At 56.6% G+C, this 22,327-nt stretch overlaps 1 protein-coding gene across 5 annotated transcripts; it reads right to left on the bottom strand.

Annotated features, from left to right (window-relative positions):
- Positions 1–510: 510 nt before the first annotated feature.
- On the bottom strand, positions 511–14,702 carry SLC4A3 (solute carrier family 4 member 3). Of its 5 annotated transcripts, XM_081052676.1 has the most exons (23): positions 14,498–14,702; positions 14,193–14,336; positions 13,725–13,890; positions 12,848–13,131; positions 12,585–12,700; positions 11,969–12,168; positions 10,234–10,382; positions 9,918–10,098; positions 9,317–9,452; positions 8,848–9,031; positions 8,288–8,387; positions 7,643–7,827; positions 6,795–7,020; positions 6,389–6,607; positions 5,864–6,012; positions 5,481–5,675; positions 4,752–4,970; positions 4,333–4,422; positions 3,634–3,800; positions 2,917–3,170; positions 2,403–2,572; positions 2,063–2,236; positions 511–835 (listed from the first exon to the last, which is right to left on the bottom strand). In XM_081052676.1, exons 2-23 carry the CDS (start codon positions 14,241–14,243, stop codon positions 758–760), a joined length of 3,693 nt encoding a protein of 1,230 aa, XP_080908802.1. In that variant the 5' UTR covers positions 14,244–14,336; positions 14,498–14,702; the 3' UTR covers positions 511–757. The 5 variants fall into 5 exon arrangements, with proteins under 5 accessions (XP_080908802.1, XP_080908803.1, XP_080908805.1 ...); XM_081052677.1 differs by lacking the exon at positions 11,969–12,168 and having other exon boundaries at positions 13,813–13,890; positions 14,498–14,688; XM_081052679.1 differs by lacking the exons at positions 11,969–12,168; positions 13,725–13,890 and having other exon boundaries at positions 14,498–14,688.
- Positions 14,703–22,327: the final 7,625 nt, after the last annotated feature.

The raw sequence follows: 22,327 nt of genomic DNA, 5'->3' as shown, positions 1-22,327 counted from the left end.
TCTTTAAGCCCGGAGACTAAAATGGTCCAGGGACCTCAAATCCAGCACCACCCTGGCGTCTAGGGGATTGGGCTACTGTCCCTGCTCCTTGGAATGCCACAGATCAGGAAAAGAGCATAAAGGTTCTATTCTGCTCTGTAGCTCCTCAGCCATTGGGCAAGCTCTGATTTCCCTAGTGCTGAAGCAGAGCAACCCTCTTCTTCTCTCCTCCCCCACCCTCTCCCTTCCAAACTGGGGCAGGATTAAAGGCATGTGACCTTGAGCCCAACCTTGAGCCTCCCCTGCTCCTCAGCTGCACTTGAGGGGGCTCAAAAGGGTGATGATAAGGCCCAGCTCTGACCTTCTGTGGTCTTGATTCTTCCCCTTTCCCCCAAGAATTCTGTCCTTGCCTCAAACCTCTCCTGTTTTGATGGCCCTGAAAATAGAATTAATTCTTCCAGTTCTTCCAATTCTAGATGGATAAGTATGACCTGAGACACCAAGACATGGAACCAAGAAAGTGAGGCAGACACAAGACAAGGAGTGTGGTTATAATGAGTTCAAAGCCTGTGCCAGTCTGGTATGTGAAAGGGCCTGGGTGAGACAAGGTCAGAGCCCCAGGCAGAGTCAGGGGGCCCCTCTGGCCGTGGCATCAGTAGTGGTTCCAGGCATGTCTCTGGGTCCTGAGGAGCCCGCTGGCCCTGGAGCTGGGCTCTGACAGGGGCCCAGGTGTCGGTCACTACGGTGTCAGGGTCTCTGAGGGGCACCACGTTGAGGATCACACAGGCATGTGGAGCTCATTGTACTCATCCTGGCCATCCTCGTCGAAGTTTGGTTCAGCATCTTCCGAGTCCAGCTGCAGAAGGAGCAGAAGGTCGGGAGAGGCAGGGAAGTGGACTTGCACCCTCCGGTTCTCCAGCTCCTCCCCTGGCCAGCAGCCCTCACTGCTCCTGGACCCTTGCCGGCCTCACTGTCTGCAGGGACCAGGACCCCAGATTAAGCACGTCCCTCAGGCCAAAACCTTCTGGTCACTCCACCCCCAGTGAGACCTCCCAGTAATAATAATGATGATTGCAGCTACCACTATGAAATACTTTCTGATAAGACGGGAAGAGGGCTGTGATGGTGGCACTAAACTTTCTATTTCGAGATTTGGACCTCTGGTAAAACTCGATTTAACAAGTGTAATTTAGCTGGGGACTTTTTGAAACCTTTCCTTTCTTTCTTTTCTTTGCCTTTCCCCCCACCACCACCATCACACCTAATGAGTCCGTTTACTATCCATTTACTATGCATCCCAGTTTTAATGTTTCTATTTACTTTGGCCTTGCACGCCTGACCCTGAGACTTGGGAGAGGTTTTCTCCACCTGTATGGGATCTGCTCCTGGCTGCAACTTAAATCTACATCACAAATGTATTTAACCACCACATCTTCCCCGACCACAACCAACGGACACAGCCGAACTTAATAGAAGATTTCATTACAGGCCAAAGCAATTTACATCCTGGTTAGAAAACATAAAACTTCAGAGGAAACAAAGACTCGGGCAGCAGCCTCCAGCAGACTCTTCCCAGCCGACCCTCCTCTTACTTTAATAAAGCTTTTTTCCGTATTTCTACCCGTGAGCGAGCAGCCACAATACTTTCCTGGGGCCACTCCTAGTTCCTGTGGCATCTCTCGAGATCTTGTTTGGGTGAACGATTTGCAAAAAGATATCCCTTCCTCCAGATGACAAAAATAGGGCTCAAGATGGAGTTCAGCACCGCCCCACCCCCACTCATCCCTCAGCTAAGTGCTGTCGTTCAACACACGACCTGCCCAACTGTCTACAGCAGCCCTGTGCTTGCTTCACACCAAACCATCTACTCAGTGCTTTACCTGAATTACTGTTTAATCCTCACAACAATCCCGTAAGATAGACTCTGTTATTAATTAGCCCCATCATACAGATGAAAACAAGAGTTCAGAAAGTTAGGCAACTTGTCACACAACCACACAGCTGGTGCAGCAGACATTGGCACCCAGGTCTCCCTGATTCCAAGCCCGTCCACCTTGCTACGGCCCCAAGCACTATCCCTTACCGCCTGCAGCTCCCTGTCCTGGAAGAGCCGGGGCAGAAGGCAACGCCTCAGAGGCACTGTGAGCAGCAGCAGGAAGGGAAAGGCGAGCGAGGCGGCGGTGGACTTCACCACCCAGAGCAGTGCGATGCAGCCCAGCTGGATGCAGGTGAACAGGTGCATTCGCCACGTCTTCACCTGGGGAACGGGCGTCGGGTCTCACACACTCCTACCCACAGCTCGGAGACTCAGCTCTCCAGGCCCCAACTTACCTGCACGGTCATCCTGTCCATCTCCGGCCCAGGAACCCCTCACAGCCCTCCCCTGCACCCCTTCTCCCCACCCCCATGCTTCCTGGACCTACCTTGGTCACGTAGGGCTGCTCAGGATGGTGTTTTGCTGGCATGAAGATGAGCAACAGACGCTGGGACAGCTGGATACCGGACAGTGACGTGACCCCCATGTACAGGAAAATCCCAAAGAGCACGGCCAATGGGATCCGGCGCAGCACAGACCCCATGACAATGGACAGGCCTGGAGGAGGTGACACAGACCTACCTGACCCCTCGAACAGCCCTGTAAGCATGGGCAGGCCTCCTGGGGAAAGGGACCTGGACCATCTAACAGATGAGCTGGGCCTCATCACCACGAGAAGAGTGGAGATGGAGAAGATGGAGCAGGACAGAGAACCGGAAAAGGGTTCGTGGAAGGTCAAGAAGCAGGTTTGGGGGGCAGGGCAGGGGCCAGACAGGCTGAATTTGGAGATTCAGAAGAGACCTGGGCCAAGCCTGGAGTAGAGACTTGATTTAAAGCCTTGGGGTCCAAGAAGGCAAGTCTGTGGGGTGATGGCCAGGGCCTTGGAAGGTGGACGTTCTCACCCACGAGGCTGGCAATGAGCACTCCAGTGACCCGTTGCTCCCGCACCTCCTGGATCTGGGGCTTGTCGCCAGGCGCAATGGCAGTGCGCATAACAGTCAGGGCGTTGACATGGGTGACTGAGCGGACAGTGGCAGCTGTGAGCCAGGGCAACCCAAACAGCCCGCAGAGCCCGCCCAGGGAGCCAATCAGCAGCAGGTCCAGGTGGAAGCCTGAGCCTTTGAGCAGCCTCCGCGCCTTCTGGCTGACAATGAGCCTGCAGGGAGAGGACGGAAGGGGGCTGAGTAGCTGGGCGGGCAGGCCAGGCACACACAGCAGGGACCAGATAGTAGGGGAAGCACGTGCAGAGCTCTCCAAAGAGCTCTCCCCAGGACCTGCCAGCTTCCTCTTTCAAGTTCCTAAATTGAAGTTCTCACATTTAAGCAAATTTGAGCCAAGTTCCTATGCTGCGGATATTTAAAACACCACAAGAGTCAGATGCCAGATCTCACCACTTACTGTGTTTTAACCAAAATGAGATACATGTGAGCATCACTGGGTGAAAGAACATACTTCGGCTGTTCTGAGGACTATCAAGTGCCACGCTGCAAATGGTGGTGGCAACAGACATCATGTTAAAGCACCAAAGGGAAACTGTGTCCCAGGGGCATGTACCCACCCTTGCTGCCAATCCCGCCACTCCCCACTCCTCTGCCCAGGGTCCCCCTCAGCCCTCTCACGCAGTGATTTGTGTCTCCATGAAGATCAGGATGAGGACGAGGAGGGCGGGGACAGAGGCTGCCACCATCATCCAGGGCGGAAAAGGACGGGCACTGCCCAGAGGCGGGATGAACCATGTACGCTTATGGGGGGAGGTCACCGAGAGCCCCGTGGGTACGGTCAGCTTCTGCATGGCCACAAGGAAGACAGGGTTCAGGGACACTGCCACCCCATGCTAGGAACCCATGCAGCAGCTGCTCCCACCAAGCTGTATGTCCCCAGCACTAGGACTCCAGAGAATTTGGGTGTGAACATGCTTGGGGGAAATTAGTTTTGCATCCTCCAAAATTGCTGTCCCCACAAGGGTCCAGTATAAAACAGACATGGCATACCTTCTCCCCGATCCACAGAGCTGCCAGAAAACCTACTGTGGGGACACCTGTCATTCTACCCCCAGCTCCATACTTGCTCCTCTAAGATTCTTGACTAAGGGTCACACATGGCCTCAGACCCCCTAGTGGCCTCCTCAGCTGGACCATGTGGCTGCTTCTGCAATTCCCTGCCCACCCACCTGCGTGGCCCCGCAGGTCACTGCCCTCCACTAGGAAGGCTGGGTTCCAGCCCTGATCTTGGCTGCTAGGGCAAGGAAGATATGGCAGAGCTCGCCTCGAAGCCCTGGGGTGAGAACCGGCTGCCAGATAGAGTCGGGGCTCACTCACCTGTGTGTAGGTGTCTGTAATGGAGTAATCCACCAGGACCATCACCAGAATGGAGATGGGGATGCCGAAATCGCCGATGATACGGCGAGCCTTGAGAAGGGAGCAGAGGTGGAGGTGAGGGTCAGGAGACTAACATGGGGCTTCTGACCCCTGACCACTCTGGGGTCTGAGCTGGTGCCAGAAACTCCCCAACCTGTCCCATTAAACCCATGGTGCCGGCCTAGCCCAGACAGGCACTCCTTTCCTGATTAGACTTCTCTGAGCCTTCTGACGGGGTAAGACTACACAGACTTGGTTTAGGTCCATGGGGTGACTAGAAGAAGGGGGCACCCCTTCTCTGGAGTGCAGCCTGGCAGTGACAGCAGGAATCAGTGAGTCTCACTGGGACTCTACAGGCCCTGCTCCCGGCAGCCACACACCTTGCCGCCCAGGAAGCGGCTGTTCCTGAACTTGCGGAGGAAGAAGGCAATGAGAAAGGTCCCGAGCATGAGGATGAGGGACAGCAGAGCCGTGTTGGGCTGGTTCCTCGGGCCTGGCAGCCCCTCAGTGGGGGACAAGGTGCTCCCATTCAGGTCCAGCCCAGCCTCCAGTGCCCCCTCAGGGGGGTAGAATGGCAGCAGTGGGTGCTCCATGAACACCTGTGTGGGTTATAAGGTTGCCCTAGCACTCACCTGGCCAGGTGACCCTGATTGCATCACCATCAATACACCTGCAAGGGAAAGAGCTAGCCCCTCACATACCTGACCAGGCAGTAGTAACACAGGACATCCAGCTCTTGCTCTCTCTCTCTCTCTCTCACACACACACACACCACACACACACACACACACACACACACACACACACACACACCCTCTCCAAAAGATGACCCAAGGACACCCAGCCCCATAGTGCTAACAATGCCCACTCTTTCACATACCTGTGCAGGTGAGTCCTGCAGTTCTGACCGATACTCTACAGGTTTGGTTCGCTCCCCTTCAGCTCAGACCTAATGCAGGGTGTCCCCAATCCCCCGTGCCCACACCCAACAGAGGCCCTCTTTGTCCCCTCTGCCCCAATCCTCCATGCCGCTCCCTCCCATGCCCTCCCCGGGCACTGCCCAGCCCCCATCTGCACCCCCCCACCCCCAGACCTCTCTGGACCTCCACCTTGTACAGCTTATGGAAGGTCTCATAGATGAAAATGAAAGAGATCAGGAAGGCAAAGATCTCCTGGGTGAAAGGCGAGATGTAGCGGACCAGGAAGCTGCCCTCCGCGGCCACCAGGGCAAGGACAAAGACCACCAGCCAGAGGCCGACCCACACGCGGCCGGTGAGGTATTCCAGGTCCTGGGCTTGGCAGAACTGGTGGCCAGGAGGGAGGGGTGGTTACCGCGTGGGTCTGCCCTGGACGTCAGTTCCCCACAGGATGGGCTGGGGTGGGGGGATCTCCAAGGGGGAAGAAGGGAAAGAAAGCAGGGACCTGTCACCTGGCTGAGGGGCTGGGGGCGGGGGCAGGTGATCCCTGGGGAGGGGAAGGGCCGGGCTGTCACCTTGAAGAAGGCTTCTTCGAAGACCAGCAGAGGCCCTGAGAAGCCAACCACAAGCAGTGGCTGGGCCCCCAGCAGAGAGAAGAGGACTCCAAGGACAGCCGTGGACACGATCAGCTCGGACACACCCATCAACCCCTCCGTCTTCTCGCCTAGGGCGCGCAAGGGTCAGTGGGATAGCCCTGGCCTGGCTCGCACCTCGCCCCTCTTCCTTATCTGGTTTCCCTAACCTCAGGACCCCAAAAGAATGGAGCAGCTGCCCAGAGCGATAGGGCCCCCCATTAATGCTATCCCTTCTGCCCCCTCATCACCAGCCCCTCAAGGTGATCACAGGATCCCCCACCCCTTCTCACTTTATAAGTGATCCCAAAAAGTGACCCCAAAAATGATCACTAGAATTCCATGACCCAGCAGCTCAAGATGGTTATACCGTCACCCATCAGGCCTGATGATGAGCACTGGGACATTCCACCCAGAAACTATGCAGGTGCCACTGAGCCCCCTCAGCTCTCCTCCCTGCCCTCTCACCTAGCAGCCCCCCAAAGGTGATGGCAGGGCTGAGGGCAGCAAAGTAGATGAAGAGCACAGCTGCCACGCACTGGGTGTGCAGGGCGTCGCGCAGGTCACTCGGGTAGTACGGATACCGGCGCTTCACATCCCGGATAAGCCCCCCAAATACTGAGCCAGTCCGCAGCAGGGGGTCATCTTCAGGGGTTGCCTCGGAGCCCCCCAACTCCACTGACAGCTCTGGGGAAACAAGGGGCTGCTGGAACCCAGACCACCCCGCCTGCTTGGACGTGCTCAATCCTTCCCAGCCTGAGCAGAGGGAATTGGAAGCCGCACACAGGCCTCTGGGAGTCAGGACAGGGCTGGGGTCACAGTCTTAGGAGCTGTGGAGGAGTGTGAGGGGGGTCTGGGGTCCAAAGGGTCTGACCTTTCCCAGGGGCCACATAGCCTCCCCGGGTGGTCATGTCAACTTTGATCTGTTCGCGTTCCCGTCGCTTCCTCAGCAGCTCTCGCTGAAAGGCAGCCACGGAGCGTAGCAGGTCCCGGCCCTCCACCTCCGACGGGGGGATCACAATGCTGCCGTCCAGGAACTCGCTGATGGCACTCAGGAGGTCCTGCCGGTCGTCTGCTTGGTAGGCAGCCTCATGAAACAGCTGGGGACAGGAAGGCAGGGGCTGAGGGGGCCCAGGGAACCCCTGGAAGGGGGCTTCAGGAAGGGGGTGTTGGGACATTCAGCTACATACCCAGGTCCAGGCCAGTTGTCAAAATTGTGACTCACGGCCCTGCTGGCCAGCCAGCAGCCACAGTCCCGAACACTGCCCCTCTGAGCGCCCTCTGTTCCCCTGGGAGCCTCTAGCCTTTTCCACAAGGCAGCGACTAAAGGGGTAATGCCTGGCATACCAGAGCGCCCAGGCGCTGTAGGTTGGTAAGGATTTCGACCATCACCCCTGGTTAGCAAATCCTCCTAACCCAAGCCCAGGAGAAGCCATAGCAAAGACCAACACATCCAGCCCTCCCATTCAAATCTCACGTCGTATCCAAAACTTGGGGGTCTGGGCTGCTTCTCCCGCTGCGTCCACCTGCCCCTCCCAGACCCAGTTGTGAAGCGCTCCCTTTTCTCCCCTCAGCCAACAGCCTTCTCCTCCACTCCAAAGCACTGCCTCCACCCAGCAGGGCCTTGGGGCACCCTGGGGGCAGTGAGAGGGACAGGGAACAAGGAGGGAGGGCCCAGGGAAACAGGCCTAGAGTGTGCAGCCCACGGGCTGCAGGACCAACCTTGTCAGACATGAGGGTGGCAATGGAGCGCCCAAGCTCATGGTAGTCCGTGCTGGTGTGGCGGGGACCCAGCATCACGAAGAGGAAGCGAACCGGCACGGGCACCTCAAGCACAGACTCCAACAGCACAGCCTCACTCAGTCGCACAAAAGCTGCTGCTGGCTGCTCTAGGAAAGGCACACAGCCTGGGGAGAAAGCGAGATACAGGGCGCTGGGCACAGGGCAGAGGTCAAGGCAGGCCCTGGGGGGACTTCTCAGGCCACCACGTACAGTGGAGTAGGTGGTGCACTGCATAAAGAAAGCCCAGTCTAAAGGAGACTTATTCCTTTGTATGTTTGTATATTTGTCACAACGGACCAACCGATGGAAATTCAGGGTCTTAAGGAAGGGGTACGTTTTTCTAATTCTCACAAAGGAGCGATACGGACTAGCAGTCGTCCAAGATAGCAGAAAAGTGGAAGGGAGGCAGGCAGAGGACTGGGGAAGAAAGGGCTGGGGGCAAGCCTGGTTGTGAGGAAGAAGACAGGCAGCTGGGGGCCTGGGTAAGGATGGAAGAGGCAGCCTGCAGGCCAGAGCTCAAGACAAGCAGAGCACAGTGCAGGCACCCCACTGGAGCCCCTGCCCCAGCCCAGGAGCCCTCCTTACCCACGAGCACCACAGTGGCCTCAGCGTCTTCAGGGATCTTCTCCAGCAGCTTCAGGCTTTTCCCCCGGTGACCATCTCCCCCAGGCATGTGCAGGGGCTTCTGAGGACGCAGAACTGGAATAGGGCTGGGACCCAGACGGGAGGCCGTGGCAGGCCTCTCCCTTCTCTTGCTCTGGCCCTGGACTCTGTCCTCCAACCCCTGGATGTGGACCCTGCTTTCCCCCACCCCAGCCAGGATAGGGGCTGTTGGTGATGTGCCCCCCATCAGGAGGGGACCAGCGTAGAATCAGGACCCTTTCCCCAAGCCCCCCACAACCACCTCAGCCTTATCTTGTTGTTTAAATGGCTCCCCTGCATCAGCCACAACACCCCATTGAAACCTTCTATTTCTCCAGAGTAGGCGTCCCTTGTGCATGTCCCCTGTAGGTCCCCCCACGTGCCTAGTATAGTGCCAGGCGTCCCACCTTCCTAACCCACTCATTGACGCCATCAGTGGTTTCCGCTGAAACCGGAAGCCCTCTCAGTCCCCGCAGCCCAGGTCAAAGCACAAGGCGACTGACCTCCTTAGCATCCGGGTCATGAGGCCAGAGTGGGGCTGGCTCCCCCAGGTCATCAGCCATGGTAGGAACTGCTCCATCAGGGCCGTGGCTCGGGGTGGGGTGGTGATTGCCCAGGACTGAGTTCACGCTGGAGCTGGACGTGTTTCGGGGAAAGAAGCCACTGTCCTTGTCATCGTTGGGATGGCTGGGGAGAGGGCAGAGGGGGCAAGGCCCGTTAAGAGGAGAGGCCAGCCCTTGGTGGACTGAGGTCATCAGGAAGTGAGACATGAAGGGTCAGGGCCTCTATCCCTCTGCCTCGGTGTAAGAAAGAACTTTCTAATAGCCGGTGCTGTCCAAAGATGAATCAGGAATGAGCTGGCCGTCGCTTGGGGGTATCGAAGCAGAAGCTGGAGAGTCATGCAGGAGAGTCTTTGCTCCTGGAAGGGCAGCTGAATCAGGAGGCCCCCTCCCGGGCACCCCACCCTGGCACCTGTGCTTCAATAGCAGGGTACGCAGGACACTGGCCCTGTCCTCTGGCCGGATCTGGTCGGACACAATCATGGTCTCCACCACAAGATGTGCGATGCCTGGCAGAGTGGTCTGTTCCAGGTCCAGGAGCGCAGCTCCTGGGGGCACAGTCGTGGGGGGGGGGGGAGAGGGACATGGTCCCATCAGATAGGAAAACACTGCCCCTCCATCCAGCTGCCTTGCTCCCCCAGGGCAGGCGAATGGACTGGGTGGGCCAAGCGCCCGACACACCCAGGGAGATACGGTTTCCTGTGGCCTAGCCCAGCCAGAGGAATGAGGGCACGGCCGCTCCTCACCCAGGGAGGGGAGTCAATTGTTGCTTTACTCCATGTCGACTGATGCCTACTATGCCCCAGGTATAAAGCCAGGTACCAGGCGCACAGCCCTGCCCCTCAGAGCCTACGACTGTGCAGGCAGTTGGACCCCACATCCCCAAAGTGGCAACCAGACCTCCGCAGGCCCCAGGACTCCGAGAAGTGGTCCCCGGGAGCCGGGCAGCCTGGCCCGGGCCTTGTGGTCTAGGAAGAGGGCATGCAGCCCCAGGGCCGTCTGGGGGTCCCTACCATGGGCGATGGTCCTCCGGAGTTCCAGGAGGCTGCGGAAGGACAGGGAGGCCACGTGGGGCTTCCCCCAGCGCTCTGTCTCTTCCTCCACATCCTCTTCAAACTTGATCCAACGGGCCGTCTCCCGCCAGTGGGGCTCCTGGCTGCGGTCCAGCATCAGCTCGTTCAGCTCCACGAACACCTGGGGTGGGTGCCAGGGGTGAGAGTCTGGGGGCCAAGCAGGTAGGACCAGCTGTCTCGGGAACATGGCAGCAGGGCAAGGTGGGGAGGAAGGGAAAGGGAGGCTCGGTGCAGGCCCACCCCTCGGGGCCTGTACCTCGTGAGGCCTCCGGTCCAGCTTCTTCTTCTTCTTCTTCCTGCGCAGGATGGGAGCCGTGCCGCCAGGACTGCCCCTCCCGCCCTGTGTCCGAGATGGCTTCTTCACTAGGTGCCGCCGCATGCCAGGGTTGTCCTCCAGCCGGTGACCTGCGGAGAGGCGGGCGTGGCGGTCCCAGGGGTCCCGCTTGGGGCCTCGGGGTCATGGCCAGCTTCTCCAGACCCCTGCTCTGCCCAGCCAGTCTACTTGCTGGGTGCCACAGTCACCCAGGGGCCTTGCCAACAGGACCACCTTGTTTAATGTAGCTATTTTCAGAGACCGGGGCCCAGACAGGAGGAAGAACTAGCTCAAAGTCACAGAGGGCACCACTAGCCAAGCCACAGTGAAAAGGCAGTCCCTGCCACAGCCACTGGCTCTCACTTTGGAGTGCCACGATCCACATCAAGTTGTCAGGCCCCAACCCCCTCCACCCCAGCACTTTCCCTGAGCCCTCTCTTGGCACCCACGTCTAACCGCATAGGTACAAATCCGGGCAGAATCAGGCAGAGCCTCTCTCCCTTCCTCCCTGCCTACGCCTTCCAAGCAAGCAGGTGGGGAAAAGGCCAGCAGCCCAGTTACTCACAAGCTGGTCCCCCTGCCATGGGGCTCAAAGGGCCCCGGGTGGACTCCCACAGGTCACCGTCCTCAAGGTCCAGCATGAACATCTCTAAGTCCTCTGAGGCCAGCAAGTCTCGAGGGCTGGGAGAGGGAGCCCTCCCAGCGCCCTGGCCCTCAGCATCCCGGGGCTCAGGGCTCAGTGTCCCATTGGGCCCTGTGACCTCCTCCAGCAGACTCAGCATTCCCCCGACAGCCAAGGCCTCAGCACCTGCTCCCTCCCAGAGCCCCAGCTATCAGAAGAGGTAGGAGCTTGGACAGCAGTGGTCTGTGTCCAACCAGAGCTGGAAATGGCTGGGCCTTCGCCCCCGACTACCCACGTCCCCAGGCCTGCTCCCAGCTGCTTCCAACCCAATACCCTGGATCTGTAAACACGTCCTCTCTTTGACCCCTCCCCCCATCCTGCCACTACCACTGTTGCTGCCATCGGATTGTTCCTGTCCCTGTCCTCGGGCCCTGGCAACTTTCCATGACGTACTGAGCTCAAAGCCCTCCTCCCCACCCCTGCCCACAACTGTGGTTCCAGGAGGGAGGAGGATGGGTCAGCGATGTCCCTGGCCTGGGCACAGAGCCCCATGGGTGATGACAGGTGGCACAAAAACCATGGCGCTGATAAGATGGAAGGAATGTGCCGAGATCACAGCCAGGTCTGGCCAAGGGTGGTGCGATGGGAGGGGGCCCAACGTAGGGAGAAGCAGGGCCTGGCAGAGTGGCTCAAACTCGGGAGGCTGGATTGAAGGGGTAAAGAGTCGGCCCTGAGAAGAGGAGTCTTGGGGGAGGGAGGATATAATGATATCTCCAAACATCATGTGGAAGGGGGGCTGCCTTATTCCGGGGGTGACTCGGAGGACAGAATCAGGACGGAAGGTCAGAGGTGTCCCGAAGGGAAATCTCAGCTCCGGCAACCAGAAAGGTGGCTTGGTGAGGAACTGAGCTCCTCATCAGTGGCCATTCCAGAAGACAGGGATACCGCAGAGGGGCTTCAGCCCTGGGTGGGGAGAGCACAGAGCCCCTCCAACGCCCTCCCAGGCTCAGTGTGCATGGGAGTGGGCCACGGGGGCTGCCACTGGGTGTCACTCACTCTTCATGTCGTCCAGGTCTGCAGAGCCCAGCATCTGGGCCTCTGCCTCATCAGTGGGCACCTGCTGCTCTGGGCCACCTAGGCTGCCCAGGGCACTGCCTGGGCATAGTCGCTCCCGCAGATCATAGCTGGCTGATGGGCTCCAGGGACGGCTCTTCTCCCCATTGACTCTGGAGGCCCGGGCCCGGGGGCTGGGAGAGCTGAGGAGGCAATATGACTTGACAGGGACTTGGACTTGACAGGGAACCACAATGGAGATGGGCCAGGTTAGGGGGCTCCTTTGCCTCCAGCCTGGGGCAGGGCCTACAGTGGCCCTCTGGGCATTAAACATAGGCTTTCCTGGGCAGAGAAGGAAGCTCACCTCCAACTTCCTGTCCCCATCATGCTGGTCCCCCTTCTTCTCAATTCCCATCCTTCTCTTCACTCTGACACCCTCTCTCCTGAAGGACTCCTTTCCCTCTTGGTCCTCTGGTTCTCTCCTCCTTGCCAATCATGTGTACCCTGCCTCCTCTGCCCCCTCTCTTCCTTGTTTTTTCTCTGGGGTCAGAGCTGGACACACTCTCCAGGGTCAGGAAGGAGCCTGGGACCACTTCTGGGTTGGGTTAGAGGTCAGTACCTGACAGAGTGCTGGGGGCTCTTGTCAAAGCAAGAGCCCCTGGAGGGCAGGGGCTTGGTGAAAGCAGCCCTCCCCGAGAGGCCGGGGCTGTCATCCTCGTCACTTCCAATGGAGAACTGTGGACAAAGCAGACATGCCCTGGGCCCCTGCCCCAACTCAGCCCCCAACCCACCACTCAGCCTGGCCGAGGCCCCGTGTCGCATCCTCCCCTCCTCTCTGCACCCCTCCCAGCAGCCAGCCCTCCTTCAGGGACACACCCCTACCTTTGCTTTCTGTGGGGACCCTGAGGATGGGGGCCCCACAGGCTCAGCCTCAGATTCCCCTTCCTCCTCCTCTTCCTCCTCCTCCTCTTCCTCCTCCTCCATCCCGGCTCCCCCCTCCTCCTGAATAGGAGGGGTCCCCACAGAGGGGGCAGCAGAGGTTTTCTCCTTCTTCCTCTTCCTCCTGGTTTGCCGGGCAGAGGCGGGGGGCAGTCGCCGCAGCTTGTGGGGTGGAGGCAGGCGCACCGAGAGCGGGTGGTGGGTGTGGTGGGATGTGTGCCGGTGAACTGGGGGTGCAGGAGAGCCGGTTGGGGCCCCCACAGCAGAAAGGGACCCCACATCACCCTGGGGGGACACACCTTATTCTAGCTCAAGGCCTCAAACAAGGGCACCCTAGTCCTTCCTCCAGAGCCAGGCGCCCCCCAACACCTGTGTCCATGTCCTGCCATTGGTAAGGCCTGGTAGAGTGAGGGAATGGTAATGGAGAGGGGTGGTCATGAAAGAGGGGTGGGGGAATGAGAGGGCACGATACAGCAAAGAAAAGAAGAGTCAGAAGAGCTAAGGAGGGAAGATGAGAAGGCAGAGGCAGCAGGGCCAGGGGTATGACAGACCCTGGGGGAAGATGAAGGTCACTGAGGGAGGCCTCGGGGCCATCTCCCTACATCTCCCCTGTGACTGGGGCCCGGATCCCCTGGCAGGTGGACAGGCAATGGGTGAGGCAGGATGACTTAACATGGCATGGTGGCCCAGCACAGCGTCCAGCACAGCGTCCAGCACAAGATGGCACTGGGGTGACCAAGCCAGTGGAGAGCACGGTGATGGTGGCAATGAAGGTGATGGTGGTGAGGGCGGCCACACTAGGGGTCCCCAGGCTACCCACACTCAAAGTCTCGCTCGCTGTAGCTGCGGCTGGGCTTCTCAGGGTCCCAGGCTGGGGGCTTGCTGATGAGATCCCCAAACCTGCTCACAGCCAAGGTCTTGCCCAAGTCATCCTCCTCCTCCTCCATGTCTGGACTCAGAGGGGGCTCCTCCAAGGGCACCCGCACCTGCAGGCTCAGACAGCCTCTCCTAAGGAACCTTGACCCGTGAACACCCGCACACCCACCCCAACTCCAAGCCCCGGGTGGGGGCGGGGAGACCAGCAACCTCCATCTTCTTCAGCCCCTTCTCCCCAGGTCCCAGGGCTTGGGAGGTGAGGGGGCAACAGACCTGGAAAAATAGCAAAATACCCTCTCTTTCTCCATATCCCCCAGCCCAGCTCCATGCCTGGATCTGAGGGTCCCAGGGTCAGCCAGAGGCCATCCCTCTCCTGCTTGGGGTCCCTCCCCCACTCCTGCGCGTCAGTCACCTGGGGTAGGGGGGAGGCGCCCCCGGGCGGCGGGATCACTCCGTTGGCCATGGCCGGAGAGGCAGCTTGCGAGGCTCTCGCTCACTGAGGGATCCGTGACCCCGCTGAGAAGAAGGGGGCGCTGCGGGGGCCTAGTGGGAAGCCCTGGGGGAGGAGGGCGGGGTCAGGATCCCGGCGCGGCCGCCCGCTCCCCCTCCCCGAGCCCGATCCCCCGCCTGCGGGAGCGCCCATCCGAGGCCCCGCCACGCCCGGGACACCCTGGGGCCCGGCCCGGGCCCGCCGCGCCCCGCCCCGCCCTGCGGTACCTCGGGGCTCCGGAGCGTGCGGGGCCCCGGCCGGCTGCCGCGCCCCATCTCCTTCCCGCCCTCGCTCCCGGGCCTGTCGCCGCACAGGGCAGGACGGCCGCGGGGCGCCCGCGGCGGCGGCGGCGAGCCGGGCGGGTCTGGCGAACGTGGGCGCCGGAGCCCGCAGCCCGCGACTCCACCTCCTCGCGCTCGGCTCCGCAGCTCCGCCGCCGCCGCCGCCGCCGCTGGGCCACACAATGGGAGCGGGCGGGCCGTGACTCACCCCGCCCCAGCCGGTTCGGCCCCCGCGCGTGGGCCCCCGCAGCACCCCACCTGCCCGCCAGCCCCTTCTCTGGGTGCCCCACGCATCGCTGGGGGCGGGGGCACGGCCTTCCAGTCCCACAATCCCCAGATTCCCTCCCCCAACTTGTTTTTAGCCTTCCCTCCCCTCAAGAGCCCTTGAGGGACCCCTCCAAAGATAAGCCCCTCCAACGTCGGGAACTGAGCTCACAGCACCGGGAAGCACCCACCACCTCCCCCGGTATAGCCCCAGATGTCGGGCTTCTGCTACCATGCACCACCCAACATTTGACCTTGGTACATTACCTTCCCTTCCCCCGGGCCTCCGTTTCTCCACCTGTAGCTAGCGGGCCTGGAATAGGAGTATTCCAAAGTTCCAACCGGCTGTCAGATTCTGTGGCTCAGTTTCCATCCACATCTCTCCTCTGCCCCGACTCCCTGAGGTCACATCTCCTTTTCCAAGAGCAAAGGTCTTTGGAAGGAACTACTGGGTCCCAATTTGACTCTCCAGGGTCTCGCTGAAACTGGGCACCTAGAGCAAGGCCATGTGCATAACGGCCCCTGGCCCTGGGTAATATGCATTGAGGCCTCTTCCCAGAATCCTCAGGAAAACTTAAGAGGATGTGCAGGGAGAACTGGGGAGGGAGCTGATGGGCAGGGGATGATTGAACTGTCCAGGCCCAGGAGAGGGGAAAAAACTCCTACAGGGGAAGAGAAGGGTGCTGGCCATGATGGTGTGGGGAAAAGGTTTAACCCTGCGACCTTGGACGTGTAATTACCCTCTCCAATCCCTGCCCTCACCTGGGTCTCGGCTCAACCCAAAAGATTTTCTAGATTCAGAGCCGCACAATGGGGAGAGGGGCAGGGCAACGAGTGACTGTTGAATCCTCACTTTGCTTTATGCCAGCAACTATGTGCTAGGCCCTCTCCAGACCCATCTCAGCCTTCCCACAACCGAGATTCAGGTTGGCTTGACCTGCCATGGTCACAGTGGAGAGTAGGCCGCCAACACAGCATCACTGGTACATGGAAGGTGACTGTCTGAGTCACAGCCATTTAACCACTGCAGGCCTCTTTCACTAAAGGATGTGCTCTTGTCTCAACAGGGTATTGAGAGGGTAAAACAAGACACCAGTGTGGGAGTCAGCTGTGTGTAAGCAGAGCATGTGAACTGTGCCCCAAACCTCAGAACGTGAGACCCATCTGTTATGGGTTGAAGTGTGTCCCCCCAAAATTCATATGTTGAAGTCCTAATCTCCAGTACCTCTGAATGTGGCCTTATTTGGAAATAGCACAGTTACAGATGTTAAGATGAGGTCATACTGGGGTAGGGTGGCTCCTTTTCCAAGATCACCGGTATCTTTATGAAAAGGAGAATTTGGACGCAGAAACACTCAGGGAGAACACCATGTGAAGACTGGAGTTATGTTGTCCCAAGCCAAGAAACTACCAGAACCTAGGAGAGAGGTCTGGAACAGAATCACCCCGAGCGCCTTCAGAGGGAACACGGCCCTGCCCACAGCTTGATCTCAGGCTTCCAGCCTCCAGAACCGTGAAATAATACATTTCTGTTGTTTAAGCCACTCCGTTTGTGGAATTTTGTTATGGCAGCCCCACACACTAATATGCCATCCCAATCCTTTGCCACTCTAAGCCAGGCAATTCGGTTCCAAGTCTACCTTGAGTGTTGTTGGGGCAGGACCTTCATTTCCTCAGAGACAAGCAAGAGCCTTGGGGCCTTTCCCAGCGGGAACACTGTGGAGGGCTCTCTGATCTTCAGTCTGCCTCCCACATCTGGGTGCTGCTCATGGCCCCAGTACCATTCTCCTACCCCATCAAGTCAGACAGCAGCTACTTTAATTCCAACACTGCCTTAGGCGGGTCCTGCCAACCTGGGACCTCGTGTTGGGCCCTGCGCACTGACGCCTTACGGGAACCACTCTGCTTGTCCTCTGCCAGGGGGGAGGTAGCAGAGATGCTGACAACCAGCAGTTGCTCCGTACCAGCTCATCCTATCAGGTGTCAGCGTATGCTTTCATTATTCCCACTCAGATCTCCTGGCATCCTGGGTGGGGGCTTCTTCATTGTGCCCTCCTACCTCCAGTGCACCTATGATTGTCAGTCCCTAGAATGTTCCCAATGGGGGTCTTCATTCCTGGAACAAGAGTGCTCCTTGTGTGCACAAAGGATGATGTGTGTGTGTGTGTGTGTGTGTGTGTGTGTGTGTGAGAGAGAGAGAGAGAGAGAGAGAGAGAGAGAGAGAGAGACAGAGAGAGAGAGACAGAGAGAGAGAGACAGAGAGAGAAAATGTATGTGTGGTCACCCTGTCTGCTCCCAACTCAGAGCTTGTAGATGCTCAAATGGTGACAGGAAGGGTGACAACAAGGGCAGAAGCTCAGAGTACCCCCTTAACACTCTCCTCCACAGCCCAGTCTGATTTCAGTGTCCTCACCTTGAACTCCCCAGATAAATTTTTTAAGGAGACTGCATCTTTGCTCCTAGAAGCCTCAGAGGGGAGTGGTTAAGCATGGAGCCATGTAGCCTAAGGTCATAGCCCAGCTCTGCCATTTGACAGTTGCGTGTCCTTGAGCAAGTTAGTCCCCTTCTTTGGGCCTCAGATTCCCCATCTGCATGGCAGTGATGATAATGGGGTTGTGGAGAGAATGAAATGAGTTGAACCATATAAAGCACTTACAACGGTGCCTGGTACATAGTAAGCACTCAATAAATGTTAGCTAGTTTCACTACAAATCAAAGACACACAAGTACTGGAAAGCCCTCAGGTAGCTTGCAATATGAAAATGATGAAAAGACACACATGAAAGAAGTGGAAGTGGGCTTACACTTACAAGGGCAATAAGTCTTCAGCCAAATCCAACATACCAACCATGCAAATTCATGGTTGAAATAAAAGAAGACAGAAAGATCAGAATCACTTTTGCCTCCACCAGGGTAGATTCTGACACTCCTTGGCCAATGGACCAATCTTTGCATTTGTAATCCTAACTTAGCAGGCTAAAGAGTTTCTGGAAGACGGTAGGATGTGGGTTCAGGTAGCGCCTAGTTGTCAGACTGACCTGGAATTCCCTCTTGTTAAAAAATAAATGTTATTTTAAAAGCCTAAAAAAAAATAAAATACAATAAATAATATCTCCCTGCTCCACAGAGCAGAGCACCCCGTGCCATTTGCTGCTTGACAGGCCTCGGAGTGAGTAAGACCTTATTTTTACAAGAGAGATAACCTGTCATTGGGAAAGAGCCCAGACTCTGGAGTTAGAGATACTATATATAAAATACCAGTTCAATGCTTGGCACAGAATAAGTGCTCAATAAATGTCATTCTTACTATTTACTATTGTTGTTACTCTGCGCTGGTTCATCTCTTCGTAATTCTTGTGTCCCTCAGTAAACCTGGACTCAGCTTTGAAACAAAGCCAATCCCTGGACAGCACTGCCTGTCCCTAAAGGTTCTCTCACCCCCACAGGGCCCACCTTTCAGCTCCAGAGGTACAGATTCATCTGTGGCTAGGGTGACATTTTGACATAGGAAGCTGTTTGTCCGTCCTTTCTCCTCCCCCAACCCCACTAGAGCAGGCAGCCTTCTTTAAATTTTGTTTTGGGGGATGGGAAGGACAGAAAGCCTGCAAGCCTTTCTGCCTTTTGTTCATCCTGAGCCAAAGTCTCAGCAAGCCTAGGGAGGTTTGCAGAGGAGGAAAATGAAAAGAGCGAGAGTAGGTGGCCAGAAGCTGGGGAGGGGGAGGAAGGAGGCTTTGCCCTCCCCATCAGTAAAGCAGGAGGTTTCCCCAAGATGGGGGAGGTGGGAGGAAGGCAGGGAATGAGTGAGGTCAGTGAGTCCTGCCAACCCCGTGGGATGGTGCTTGAAATAAAAGGTTATTTTGAAAATGCTGTAAAGTAATATTTCATGCATACCCAAGAGTGTCACCTGAGACCCACACGTTCACTCTACACCGGGCATTGGGTAGACATCAGTGAAAAACCCTGACATGGCCCCTGCCTTGGGCAGCTTTCAGACAACGAACAAGCAAACACATACATTTATAATTATAAAATGTGGTCAGAGCCATGGAGGGAAAGCGCTGTCACGGAGAACATTCAGTCGGCATAGGTAAGGCCATGCTCTGTAAGCAAGAGAGAATTAAGTAACGGCCTGAAGGAAGAAAGAATCAGCCATGCAATGCAGGGTGAACAGGGGAAGGGAGGGCATTCTGGGCAGAAGGAAGGGTTGGGGGAGGCCCCATGACAGAAAAGAACAGGCACTGCACCGATATTTGGGTGCTGAGGATCTGGATGGTTTTTCTGGTAGGTTGTGGTATCCCTGGAACCTGGTGCCACAAGGGGACAGAACCCCGGTGGGCATTCTAATAGATCTAGTTTCTGGCAAAGAGAGAGAGGGGGCCGGAGTTTGAGATCCCCTTGGTGAGAATCACCTTTCTGAACCTGAGCTTAGTTTCCTCACCTATGAAATAGAGATCACACATTTCTTTCAGGGTTGTACTGAATGTCAATAAAATGATTAGTACACAGACGGGTACAAAGCAAGTGCCCCAAAATGGCCATTATTATGACATTCTCCTGCTGTAATCTTCCTCCTCTTTCATGACCCAGCTCCCAAGTGCCTTTTTCCACTCCCTCGCTGGACTGTAAGCTCCTTGAAAGCAGGAGCATGTCTGATTCATCCTTATATTCCACCCTTCATTCCTCTCACACAGAGCCTGGCACACTTTACCAGCTCCATAAACATCTGTGGAATTGGAGGTGCATGCACGATTATAGTACCTAATAAACAGGAATGTTTTTGTGGAGGACAAAGAAGTCACTGAACCCAAGATATTCAAATGACAAAGGATGAGCCAAGAACAAACATGCCATGGCTAGCTCACAGGCCCAGCAGTGTTTGAAGCACACTGGAGAAATATCCACTCCTACACACACACGGGCAGTAAGACACAGGCTTTCCCTCTCCCGATGGATGGCAAAGGGCATTTCTAGGCAACAAAGCAGGTTGTAATAACTAACCGGCAGCTTTTTAACCAGCACTTGCTTTGTGGTTCACATGGCACTGCCACGTACATTCCTGCACCCAACAATTTTGTGAACTGGGTAAGTTATTGATTAGCCTCAAGCCTTCACTATCAATGAAAGCACCATGGATCAGGAAGAGCAAGTTACTTGCTCGTGGTTAGTGAGCCGCAAAAATAAGGCACAATCCTGGATCTTTCGAATGTAACTGCCCTGTGCCTTCTCCTACATGACCACCACGCCACACTGACTCGTGAGTAGGAAGATGCAAATTACTGCGCGTGCCCAGAGACGGGCAAAGCATCACACACAGAACCATGGCTGAATTTCCACCACAGCTGACGGATCTGGGCAGGGTCTTCTCAGAAGCTACTGCAGCCTCTAAAGGAAGAAGGACGTCACCCCTCACTCCACATGAAATTACTGATCAGGAAATATGGACCCTCTCCAGAAAGATGGGTCCTTCAAGTTCACCCACTCTCCTCCTTCCAAAGTCTTAAGAATCAGTATTTATACCACTCAGTTGGTCCACTGTCCCCCTATGGTCTCACATAAATTTTTAAATATAATTTGGAATCATAGTACATTGAGAGCTTAAAGTTTAGAAAAAAAGTAAAAACAATTCACTAGCACCCCTGCCCTTCTTTGTGCCTGCCCTCATCTTCATCCCTCACTAACCATTTCTGTTTATCCCTCTAGAATTTATGGGTACAAATAGAATCAAACACGAGCATGTGTTTTATCCCCTCCTCTTTTCCCCAGAAAAGACAGCACCACGTTATGGACAGTTTCAGAGAGCGAGTCCTTTCTCTCCACCACCGCGGCCAGCAAGCCCAAGGCCACAGGCGGGCCATCAATAAGCACTTGTTGGAGGGGAGAGGCCAGCCCGAACAGACACATCAATCTCCGGAGACAATCCAGGGGGTGGAAGGCAAGTCCTGCTGACTGACGTCTGCGCACAAGTGTCAGTGACAAAGCAGGCCCGTCTGCCCAGAGTGCACCCTGGCACCTTCTCTTGGTGAGGCCCAGAGCTAAAGGTCACACAATTCCAGGCGTGGTAACAGCCTCACCCTGACACTTCCTCGGCAGGCAACAGCAGCACCTGTCTTCTGAGTCGCCAGAGAAAGAGCACCTCAGGACAAAGGGTTTAGAGGATGTCATTGACTTGTTAAAGAAGATAAAGCGTTCACAGAGGTCTTAGGCACAAAGAAATGGAAGAAGCACCAGCCTCACAGGGCTTTGTAAATCACCTGAAAATGACTGGACATTATTCTGCCCATCTGGACCATGACCTGAAGGGGCTCCTGGGAAAGTGCTTGGGACCGGGCGGCCTCCATGAAAGGCAGTTCTGGGCCAGAGGCTGAGGAAGTTCTTCCTCACGACCAGCTCAGGCTCTTGTTTGCAGAAGGTGCAAAATCACGGACGGGGAAGGGGGTGTATATACTGCCAGGAAAGTGGACTAGTATTTTTGGGACGTTTTAATTTGCTTCAATTAAAAATTCAGGCCAGCTCTGAGCAAAACAGAAGTAGGTGAACTTCTTTTCCGAATCTCTGCACAGTCCTTTCTGGGCCCCTCCACCCTTCTGCCACCCTGTCACCAAGGGGCCTCCACCCCAGCCAGCATTTCCCAACTGTCACACCATTTCCAAGAGTCACACCATTTCCTCCTCACTCCGGCCAGACCAGACCAGGCCCTGCTGGGGAAAGGAAAGAGAGAAACCATCGTGCTCCAAGAGACAGGAGAAACCCCGCGTCTGGGGCCTCAGTACCAGCCTTCCGGGTCTGGGTCACTTCTATACACTGAGGGCTCTTTTCTTGAGCTAACTGGCTCTGTATCTTGTGATCAAGGGAGTATGAGAAACACTGGGGAAGATTAGCTGCTTTAAACAATGCACAGAACATAGTAAGGGCTCACTAAGCCCTCCTTTTAGGTTATTACCTTCACCATTATTTAGAGGTGTTCCTTAGTAAATCTTCAAGGGAGCGTTCAATACCAGCTCCACCACCTCCTCCCCACAGTTGTGGCCCAGAGGAAGTAGTTGCTGTCATGAGCCCCTGGGAAACCCCTCCCTTACCGATATCGGCTCCAATGGGCTCAGCGATAGGACGTGTGTCCTCCTGAGCTCTGTCCCGTGAAGGTATAAATACATTCACCCATTCAGGGACTTTGTGAGCGCGCGTGTAGCGCACACATTTCAGCACAGGGACGTTGCTGACCATGGGGGTCAGGAAAGGCAGAGCAGTAAGAGCTGCCCGAGACACCCCTGCAGCCTTCTCCCACCGGGGCCACCAGTCCCTTCCCCACCAGAATCCGGGGGTCCTGCTACCAGTCCTTCAAGAGTAGGGCCTGAGGCTGAGCGACTGTCCTCCAGGGGCACTGATTCTTTCCCACATACTTCTACCCGCCTGGGCCCCAGGGCTTTGCAGAGGACTGGCTGGGACCAGGGTGGTACTGCGCCCCCCGGGGGAATTAAGCCTTCTCCAGCCTACTACTACCAGCCCCAATATCCC

This window comes from Rhinolophus hipposideros (assembly GCF_964194185.1).
Source record: "Rhinolophus hipposideros genome assembly, chromosome: 6".
Lineage (NCBI taxonomy): Eukaryota > Metazoa > Chordata > Mammalia > Chiroptera > Rhinolophidae > Rhinolophus > Rhinolophus hipposideros.
This window is presented reverse-complemented; position numbering and strand designations above follow the sequence as displayed.